At 44.5% G+C, this 11,394-nt stretch overlaps 1 protein-coding gene across 8 annotated transcripts in view; it reads right to left on the minus strand.

The window, feature by feature from the left end:
* The window catches only part of FBXW11 (F-box and WD repeat domain containing 11), a 108,193-nt gene that overhangs the window by 34,718 nt on the left and 62,081 nt on the right, over positions 1-11,394 (minus strand). For 6 of the 8 annotated variants that reach the window (XM_023537157.1, XM_023537153.1, XM_023537152.1 and 3 more), the window contains 2 exons: positions 10,314-10,376; positions 7,044-7,269 (listed from right to left, as the gene is read on the minus strand). In XM_023537157.1, the coding sequence (XP_023392925.1) occupies positions 7,044-7,269; positions 10,314-10,376 (289 nt within the window). The remainder of the gene's footprint in view (positions 1-7,043; positions 7,270-10,313; positions 10,377-11,394) is intronic. The other 2 variants (XM_023537155.1, XM_023537159.1) reach the window with 1 other exon arrangement.

Raw genomic sequence — 11,394 nt, forward strand, 5'->3', positions numbered from 1 at the left:
TCTAGAACCTTCTGTCATCCAGAAGAGTGGGTATTCCACCCCGGATCTGCACGGGGGGCAAACGGAGGAAGTCCTTGTTCCCAAGTTTGTGGGCAAACATGTCAAATGGGTCAGAACCAAGGACAGCGCCCACGGTTCTGGAGCTGTCCCTCCAGGCTGTCCCTGATCTACTCACTGAATACTGTCACGGTGCCAGCACTGCGCTACGGGTTCTGTCGCTATCTGGGCGGCTGCGTCCAGCCCACACCTCTCCTCAGTCCTTGGGGATATCTGGAGGAACTCTGCCCCATGAGGACATGGCCGCCTTTGTACCGCGTTTCTGACCTGCTGGTCTGGGAATCTGTCCAACGAGGAGAGCAGTGAAGCCGGCGTGGCTGCTCGGTGCGATCCCTTGCTGGTGCTTACTACGTGCAGTTGGTATTGCGTTTTTTAAAAACAAGTTGGCACTAGCTGCTTTGTGTCCCTTTTTAACATATGATTCATGTTCATTACAGAAAAGTGGTAGAATGCATGTAAGCAGAACATTAAAAACCCCTAAATCCCACCTCTCAAAGCTAACGCTTTTGGCATTCCGTACACACCCTCCAGGCGGACACAAGCCTGGGGTCTTTGCGGCTGGCTTGATGATCCACTTAAGAACTCTGCTGGAGTGTGGCATCAAATTTACCAGCTAATATCCCCCAAATACACTCACTCCGGTTGTCCAATTCTTAAAACCAGGAAATCTGCTCGTCAATCGCCTCGGGGCACTACCACGCAGAATCACCAAACACAGCTGGCAAGCTGAAAAGGGCACGGGGTGCCCAGCAGCTCTGCCTCCGGTTTTCCATTACTCCTCGGTGTCCCACAATTCCTATCCTCACAGCTACAGCTTCTGTCCCCATCCTGCACCAATGGCTTTAGGCCTACTTGTCGACAGGCGCTACATGTTTCCTAAACACGTCACAGCTTTCTTGGACTATAATTTTTCTATCTTTTTCTGGTTTTAAAACCATTATTCTTAGTGGGGAAAGAAAAAAAGTGACGAGTGGAAACATGCGGCTTCTTCCTATCATCGCTGCACGATCTACTGCGAAGACACCGTCCCTTCATTCTTCACACTGTGCTCCCGAGATGATGTTTGTGTTTGTTTTCAACTCTCCCGTTTACTTATCCATTTTGGACAATTTTACATTATTCAGGGTTTTGCCGTCTTCGTACAATGCTCTAAGGTTCAGGCTGCCTTTCTGTGTCTCCATGATGCTGTGCCCCTTTCTTCCCTCTTTCCGCCCATGTTTATTTATGATCAGGGAAATCTCCAGATAATCACATGGTTCTGCTTGGGCTGCTCCACCGCTAGGACTGACAAAACAGTCATCGGAATTCCAAATTTCACAATCTCTCTGCCCTTTAATCATTTTCTTTAAAATCTCTATCCAAGGGCTAATAAACTTACGTCTTCCCTGGATCTGTCCAACGCTGGGGTACTTATCAGACTGTCTTCTAGTTCTACATGTGCCATTAGCATAGAGTCACTTTTCAAGGTCTGTATTACTTCCGTATCGCCAGCCAAATCCTCCTAGCTGGTTGTAAACACTCTCTTAACCGCATCTCCTGCGTCTTCTGCTCTGAGAGATGAAACAAACAGCGAGTCCAGAATGCACTGCATTTGCCTTTTCAGGTCTTGATGGCTGCAACGTCCGCTCGTCTGTATATGAACTGGGAAAGCAGCATCCAGGCCTCGGCCTGATTGGGTGGTCTGGGAGATGTTTCTCAGAAGCCTGTGTGGTTGTGTATGAATCTCTCGTGGTTGCTGACTTTAAAAACGAACAAAAGCAACAAAAACAGATTCCCTGGACATTCTTCTGACCTACTCGGTCAGAATCTTTAGATGGTGAGGGCCAAAAATCTACCTTTTTAAGCAGTTCCGCCAGGTAATTCTAACACGCTGGGCACTCTTGCTTCACAGTCCTCTTGGATTTTTCTTCCTCCATGGCTCACCACTGGGCTAGCAGTGAGTTTCTGCATAAGGAAATCACTTACTAACAGATAGTTCCCCTTCTTTCAAAGGCTATCAGTCTAATTCAGCAGCATCTCAGTAATACAAATGAGACTTGGTTTACTTCCTTTGGATAATACTTTAAATTCATTTCATCCTCCTAGGAAGCAGCATGTTAACCTGGTTGAAGCAAGCAGTTTTCCTTTTTGGATCTCGGTCTTCCACAAAATAGACAGGACAGTCAACGTTGAAACAGATTAGTTCACACGACCTGCACGAGAACCCTCTGAGAGGGGTACTCTCAATATCCTCTTTACAGAGAAGGAACTTCCCGCCCTGGTTGGGAAGGTAAATTAGAGGAGTTTATTAAGGAGCCAGACACAGAAGTGCTTGATGAGTATCACTCTGTTCCCTTCCCTTGTCCCCAAATCCCCTTAGTTGATATTGTTGGTCAAGGAGCTAAGCAGTGTTCCTCTTTGTTATTTTCTGAGAGAAAATATTACATACCTCCTCTAGCAAAGCACTAAATAAGCCCCCTCTAATATCTTGGTTATAAGTCTCATCCCCTTAAATATTTGAAGGCTAGGAATCACACAACTTCTGTTTGAGCATTTAAGAGTAGACTCACAGAAGCCGTGCAGACCTTGAAACTTTCTGGTTTCAAGCCTGTTCAGACAAAGAAGTTACTGCATAAGGCAGTCCATTTGCCAGGGCTAAAAAGCGCTTTGAGGTGATAAAACTAAGCATTTCCTTAGGTACCAATGTCTGGCTCTCATTTACTCCACCATGCTGAGACGCCTCCATCTCCCACCACCCCACCCCCTTCCCAAGGCAGCAGAGGACATAATGGCCTCAGAAAAATGAGGCTAAGATCCTGCACACACAATGCTGAAGACGTGCTACCATTGCTAATTATAGGGACAAGGTGAAAGTCTGGAAAATTTTCAATAATAAATTAAAACAATTAAAAGGCACAAATTTCGAAGCTCAATATGTAAATAACACTATCAAAATCAAACTCAAATGTGTAATAGCAGCTCAATGCCCTTGACTACAGCCAGTTATAACACAGCTGCTTAGATCATGCACTTATAGAAACGCTTATTATTTTAGAAACACATTTCAAAGAACAGCTGCAAAGAAACTTCCTTCCCCACCCACCTCTGCTGTCCCTTCCCCCTTCCTGGTCACAGATCTATGTGGCTATAAAATCTGAAGTCAGAAACCTTACACACACACACACACACACACACACACACACACACACACACACACAACTGTTGACAGCAACAGTCATCGGATGCCTTTATCTTGGAATATACTGACCTACGGATTCAGACAGAAATGAAGTGAAATGATGCCCAGGTCACAAAGTCCGACACTTCTTTGGGCCAACAAAGTGCCACATACACCTACCTATATGATGTCAGGATGAACCAATTTGGAAATTAGTGGGTGAATAATTAAAACTTCCTGGCAATAAATCTTACTACCTCTGGAGAAGCAGGTGTTTCCTGCTTCCCTGGGCTTTTTATTTTATTATTATTATTGTTATTTTTTTACGCTGCCATCCTCAGAATACCCACCAGATGCCAGTCACATTACATACATCCTGTGATCTTTACGCTATCCCATGAAGCAGCAGTACTATTACTGCCACAGGGATAAGGAAACAGGCTCCTGTGCTACTGCGCAGGGGCCGGGTTCACACTGAGGGGCGTCTGAGCCGATGGCCATGCTCTCCGTGGCTACGCGGGGGTCTCTGGTGCAGCGCCTAGCCTAAGGCCCGAGCTACGCGCTGGTTCTTCCACAGCTCCAAGACCACTGATCGAGTCTGCCACACGTACGGTCCACAGTGATGTGTCGTCCTTACTGGGGATAGGACGAATGAATGAACCATGGCCAAGAAGCTAAATGTTTCGAAATTCTTAATTGCTTAGACACCTTACCAAATGGATCGCCAATGTTTATCATGCGTTTTGAAGTACAATCTGCTTCTACTTCAAATGGTATAAATTTTCCCTTTAACGACAGTTCTTACAAACCACAAACTTAGCCTGCAGAAATTGACATTGCAGACTAAACATTTACCATGATTTTTAGAAAAGCATATCATAATTATCACTTTTTCCACTGAACCAAAAGGAGCCAGAGACCACAAACATTTTCCGTTTTCCCTATACTGACAGGTATGATAGTCACAGTGAGCACCAAAAAGTCAGAACTACATACGATTATAATAGAATTAATGGTTTTCACAATCAAAAGAAGTCTTAAGTTGACTGTCAATTTCATCAGAGTGAAAATTCAAACTCAAGATCACCTATAGTAAAAGCTAAGCACTGATCAGCAAGCTGTTCCGCACGTTATTAAATCTAAGTGGGAACATACGCAGGGCCCTGTCTCTCCCCTAACGCTCTGAAGTTTGGGTCTGGGTTAAGGAACTAATGCCAGGTTTAATCCAAGTCTACTAGAGACTGACTAACGACCAACTCGGCCAGCGTGTCCCCAGCTATTAGATCCATGCGTATGATACATACTGACATATGTATATATGTTCAGATCAAATCCTGTGAAAACAAATAGCATTTTAACAAAAATATTTCCATGTCCCAGCCAATGGTCCATTCATTTTGTGTAATAGTCAATACCACAAAATTCTGCTTTAACAGAGATATGGACAATGCCTTAAAATTTGCTATAATGAAAACTGAATTGTATGCAATTATACTAACCATATTTATATACATAACACATGTTCATCTGTTCTGTCTCTTCTCCAAGACCATACACTCCCCAAGAAAAAGGGATTCCTCTGAACTACACTCTACAAATCAAGAGAACAACAGTGCCACCTCGTGGATATTCTGTCAATAGAAGGTGAGGTCCCTGGCACTCTTAAATGTCTGAGAAGCAAATTACAGGGGAAAATAAAACTATAAGTAGAAGGCAATGAAAAAAACAATAAACAGATCTGCTTGAGAAAAATGAGGCGTAACTTCATTTAGTTAAAAGCACTTATGAGGAACCACCACCACCATCGACTTTAAAAACTACTTCAACTTTCCTCAGTGTGAGATGCAGCCTGAGTCAGGAGAAAGGCCTGCATGATGGGGGTTCTGGGGCCTGCACTGCACAGACGGGAGCTGCACCCCGTGTGCACTCATCATGCTGAAAGCCACCTCTAATTCTCAAATCCCCCCTCCTCTCCCTTCCTCCCATGCAATTAAAAGCATACCTTTCTCTTTTCCCACCCCTCTTTCTTTCTTTCTTTCTCTCATAATTAAAAGTAAATATTACTGAGTTGGGTTGCAAACCATGTATTCTATACGAGGGTCGACTTAAGGAATTTTCTAGAGTCATCTGAACTATAAGTGATTTCAGTTTTTGCACTAATTTTTGAAATATCCTGCACCGCACCATCACTTGCACAATCACCCCAATAACCAAGATGTGTGCTGCGGGGCATTCCGTCCACTTCCCACAGTCTGGCTTCCGAGCCTACACGACGAGAAAGAGGACTAAGTGATGGCTCGGATCCCTTCAGCTATTAAATACTAGGATTCGAGAAAGAGAGGCTTCGTATTTTGCTTTTCTAGAAATACTAATGGGTGAAATGAGGCAAACGGAGCTACATTTCAGTAAAAAGATAATGGCAGAGTCAAGATCTTCTAAGCTAACTCCCAGAGACCCTTAAATATTCCCACTGTAGAAAGCAAACTGACAAGTTTTAGAGGAGGGGTTAGAAATCAGAGGCTGGCCTGTCGACTGGCAGCCCCAGGTTTCAGGTCGTTTGCCGGGGGGACTACTCAGTGTGGGGCTTGGTGCACTGCGCATCAGACAGGCTGAGGGAGGAGCTGCTCTGAGGAGCCATCCAGAGGCTCTGACAGGGCCAGGGCTCGCGGCAGTGGCACCTGTGTGGCCCTGGCTATTTCTAAGCCTGCCCCGGCACGGCGGCTGTGACTTCCAGACTACGCTGACGTGGCAGAGGAGAACATCTGGCCAGCATTCTCTTCAGGAATGAAATCTCTCTCTTATCTAGCCAAATATAAACTGAAAAAAATTTAAAAGACAGAGATACAGAGAGAAGAAGATGAAAAGAGAAAAAACAATGGATGAATACTCAAAAATCAAAGGGGCCGAACAGGCAGAGTGCTGCAGAGCGTGAGGCTCTTTTGCATGATACTATAACGGTAGATACATGTCGCTATACACATATCAAAACCCACACAATTAAAACACTGAGAGTAAACTGTAACGTGAAAAGTATGGACTTTGGGTGATAATGATGCGCCAGTGGAGTCATGGATTATAACGATGCCCGGCTGTGGCCTGCGAAGCTTACAGTGGGGAAGGCTGGAGGGGCGTGCGGGTGAGGAGTATAACTCTGCACTTCTCATTCAGTTCTGCTCTGAACCTAAAACTATTCTAAAAAATAGTTTACTGAAAAAAATTCAAAGTAAACTTAATTGAGTGAGTGTGAGTGTGTGTGAGTGTGTAAGTGTGTGTGTGCGAGAGCATGTGTGACTGTGTGTGTTCATGTGCACACGTGGGGAGGAGGAAGGGCAGTATGGGAGAGGATGCAGAATAAGTTTTGAGAAACGTAATAAACACATGCTATCAGTTTTCCCAATATGTTTTTGCCTTTCCCTAAAGTGCCACTTCAGATACAAATGAATATCCTAAACTTTGGGGCACTTCTCAAGCACAAACACTACAGGAAAAATTGCCCTGTGCTTAAAACAACAACAACAACAACAACAACTTATAAAGGGAACACTGCAGATTACACAGACTACATGAAAATAAGCTGCACAGCATTAACTCGTTAAACAGCTCAGACGAAACAACGCTGACGACGATCCGCACCAGCGGTCACAGGCCCGGCCTCCACTTCCTGGACAGACGCTAAATTAGAACTTGCCTTCAAGTTCTTTAGATTAAAACACAGTCCGGGTCCCAAAGCAGCCGCGTGGCGCTGTGCTCACACGCTCCTCGCGCCCGCGCGCACCGGCGCCGCGGCCCGGGCCGGCAGCCCTCCGCCCTCGGGAGGTGGGCGAGTTACCTGGTAACGCGGTGATGAAGTCCCGCTGCAACATGGGCTTCAGGTACGAGTTGATATGTCCATGCTGGTAATGACACATTCGGGAAATAAGGTGCTCCACGAACTCCACCTGATCTGATTCAGACCACTGGTCAAAATATTTAATACACAAGTCTTTTTCTTTTTGATAGTTTCCTTCTGACGGCCTCTTTCTGGAGACGATCACGGATGACGTTCCATTACTTATCTATTTTAGAAAAACAACAGCAACACAAATAATTAGTTCGACAAGGAAAAGAAATTTCATGAGTATTTCATTAGAAACATTTTTGCACTCGGTGAATTTAATCTTAAAGTGCCAGTTTTACCCTAAAGCCTTTACCACCGCTCATTCCATTATTAATTCTTTCAGGAAGTAATTAAAAATGTATTCAGGGCCTGTGTCTGCGAATTCGTCTCTAAAGTAAATGGCGAAGTTACAGCTATTTCTAAAAGTAACTGATGTCTTAATCATTGTTCTCCAAAGCTTATTCCCAAACCACGCTGTTATCAGAAAACGAACATTGAAGATGACCAGCTTAGAAAAACCGCCCAGCCTGGCCAAGCGGACCTGACTAATTTAATAGTTCGTTTTACTTCCTCGAAGCTGAAAGTTAACGCGATATTCGGGAATGGCAATGGCTTCTGCACCTGTGTGTGCATGAGATAACGAGAGAGCATCCTAAAAGAGAGCGCCAGGCCCGCCCCAGGCCTCTTCATTCCATCGGTCTGGAGTAGGGCCCAAGATCATGCGTTTCTAACAAGTCCCCCGTGACGCTGCCGGTCCGGGGCGCAAATCAGGGACCACACTTTGAAAACCACCTGCCCGTCTATCAAATGGAGAAGCTTGAAGGCAACTGGATCTAAAAAGCTTCATTTGACCGAACAGTTTTGATTTCCGTATTGTTTCTGGGCTTATGCTAAACAGCTGCCTTTCACTCCCTTCTCCCGACCAGAAACCGTGTGCGCCTGCAAAGGGCTTCGTGTTCCATAGCTGGCTTACGGGTATCCCACCGACTTCCACATTAACTGTGCATTTCTCATCAAATCAACATGGTCCTTGTACAACATCTTGTCTGTTTTTTAGAAATTGAAACTATATACATTGCATTTGGACAATAGTATCAAAAAAAAAAAAAAATCTGAATCCCTAAACTGAAGCCACAACTGCTACTGATCCCATGAAGCTCAGTAACTTAACTGTTTAAAAACAAAACCACCTTGATGCTTCTGTCAAACACTGGCCAAGCTATCTGCCCATCGGTCCTCTGGCAGCCCCTCCATGTGTAACACCAGAAGGAATAACTTATAAGAGTTTGGAAAACTGATGAGTTGCATCACAAACATTTATAATTCTTTTAGGAGCTTCTCTCAGAAGTCCTACACAGAAAGAACCAAGAGCTTTAGTTATCAGCAGGCTCCCTAACTGTAAGTGGACTGAACCCACCCCAGAAAGAAGGCTGCCTCTGAAAACATCCAAAAAGAGTCTTTGGCTTTCCTGATGAAATCTTATAAACCTTTCCTGTCTGAAGAAAGTTCTGTCTGAAGTCGGAAGGCATTTATTTACCTCCCTCCCCATTTATCTTAACTATTCCCTTGTCTAGGAATGTTTTCCCCTTGTAATTTGTGAGGCAGAGCTCGCTCACAGCAAGTAACACCAGAGGGCAGCACTGAACAGAAATTTTAGATGTTGCTTTTATTAAGACGTTCAGACTCGAAAATCAACACTCAAAAACAGATGAAGTGAAAATTCTGTGGTGAATATCGACTGGTATATGGAACATCTTTGTTGCTTTTAATCATAAGGATGTTCACCATAATGTTGATAATAGAGACAAATTAGAAATAACTGTCCAATGAGAGGCAACTGGTTAAAGCAAATTATAATACATCTACACAAAGTACTATATAATGTAGCCATTAAAATTAGGTTTATAAAGTAAGATTTTTTAATAACAAGAGAACACTTCTGTGAAAAATATTAAGAAATAAAAGGCAAGATGCAGAATTTTACATAGCATAACCACAATAATTTGTGTGAAAGGAAACACGCCATATGAAAATGTTAAAAGCGCCTAATCAAGACAAAAAGCTGTATGTTTTCTCCCCACTTTCTACTGTATTTTTTTGTAATATCTTGTCAAAATAATTCCTTTCACAAAAGTTTAAATATAATGATGGTTAACAACTTGCATTTATGTACTGCTTTCTAATCTACAAAATGCATTCAAACCCATTATGTCATCTGATAAGCAAAAGGGTTATTATTTCATTTACAGAAAGGTTCCTAACCACCTACCCTCCCTAGAGCACTGATCTACCATTAACGAGTTGACCGAAAAGAAAAGATGAAAGAAAACCTGAAAGCCAAAGTGTTAAGAGCCGCTTGAACTGAAAAATCACTAGAGAATCCCACTGCAGGAGACGGAACAGGAAGGAGGAGCGGGAGTCAGTCTGAGCGCAGGGCCCAAAACCCAGGGCCAAGGGCACGATTCCACGGCGCATCCCCATTTCCGCTTCCAACCACCTGCCTGGCCCAGAACGATCTTCCTGGCATTGTCGGCTCTGTTGCACTTCGTGTCCAATCTGTTGGAGACGCTTCGTTCTTGCTAACTAACCTACCCTTTCACTCCATATCAAATGAACCTAGAGAGTATTTTTTATAACATTATTCTCTTCAGATTTAGATTCGTTCTGCCTTTGTTTCTTCAAGAAAGGAAAAATAATTTGATGAAATCACACGGTTGATGAAAACGCCAAATCATGAACTTCACATACTTCTTCTCTGCATCCCACTCCAAAAAAATGGGGGATTGGGAGGAAAACTGGCAAACTAATAGAGCCAGAAGAAAAGGAAGCTAAGCTTAAAAGGAAAGGGAGAACCAACAGGAAATGAGGAAGAAGGGTGGGAACAGAATCAGTCACCAATGCATATAGTGGTGTGTGACAAGGTGCCATTCTGGTGACAAGGGATGCCAACACTGTCCATCTATGGATTAGACAGTGACCAGACAGAACATTTTAGGCTACAGTCACCTCAGAATCTTTGTGAAAACTCTAAAATCTTTTACTATTCATAAGACACTTCCCTAAGGAACAGGAGATAAATTAGGGTGAATTCTGAAACTAGCAAAACTGCACACACAAAAAACAAAACTGCTTGGCTCTTGTTTCCACTGAGGTCATGAGCTGAGGGAGCATCTCATCTACGGTCAGCTGACGGCTATCTTATCTGTGCGCGTTCATTCCTACCTGCCAAAGAGTATTTTTCTTTGGGGACTCATCTTCATTTTGATCCTCCATAACTGAAGTGTTCTAAGGGGGGAAAAACAGGTTATTTGAATTATGCTGAGTTTTGCAAATCCTAAATAACTACACCAAAATATAATTTTGAAAACCCGAACTGGAGTGTACCAACACAAACCCAAGAGCTAGTTGGCTTGTGGCTAACAGGTGCCATTGTGAGTTAAGGGTCTGTGCTCAGCGCTCATAAATCGATGCACTTCCAGTGGCCGGCCAAAAGCAAGCAGGAAGTCTTACTTATGTGAAGGCGGGGCAGACTCAGAAACCAGGCAAACGGCAGGAGCGGGGCTGAAGCTGCCGTCGCTGTTATCCTCTTACTTGTGGCAAGAAGCCCCGGAGACCCGCTGAGTTCCCGACTGCACGAAACATTTACGAGAACGTCTGCTCCTCAGCAATGCACCCCAACCGTCGGCAAAGAGAACCGACAGAGCCTCGGCAGCGCCCCCCACCCACCGGCCTTCCTCTCTCCTCCCTCCCTTGATGGCCTTGTTCTCCTGCAATGGCTGTGCGGCCTCCCTGAGCAAGCATGGTGGGTGCCCCAACCTTTCCCCTGAAGAGGAGGATGCTGTCAGCCAGCAACAATCTGGCTGGCTTAGGAATGCATTAGCTTTTGGTTTTGTGTTTGCTGCACAAAGAGGCACTGTGCGATTATTCTTTCTGGTGACCTCGTCGCTCAGTAGACACCCATTAGCTGGAGATTAGACAGGACTGGATTTTCCCTTTGGAAGCTCCTACCTAAAAGCTAAATGGAAGGGGAAGTGGGGGAGCTGCGCTCAGGAAGGAAAACACCCCACTTAGGGACGGCGGCCCCTCGAAGATTCCTCCCCGAACCTAAAATGTGAAGACTGGAGTACGAAAATGCAACTACAGCACTGGTCCCAGAATGTTACCTAAAGGGACCCTACGGATCTGCTTACAGTATTTACACGGCCCTGTTGCCACTGCCTGTAGGTGACGAGCCCATCGCTCGGACTGTCCCCATTTTTCCTTTACGTTCTTCAAGCCGTGAAGTGTTTGCACCCACACAGTA

This window comes from Pteropus vampyrus, unplaced genomic scaffold, assembly GCF_000151845.1.
Source record: "Pteropus vampyrus isolate Shadow unplaced genomic scaffold, Pvam_2.0 Scaffold179, whole genome shotgun sequence".
NCBI classification, from domain to species: domain Eukaryota; kingdom Metazoa; phylum Chordata; class Mammalia; order Chiroptera; family Pteropodidae; genus Pteropus; species Pteropus vampyrus.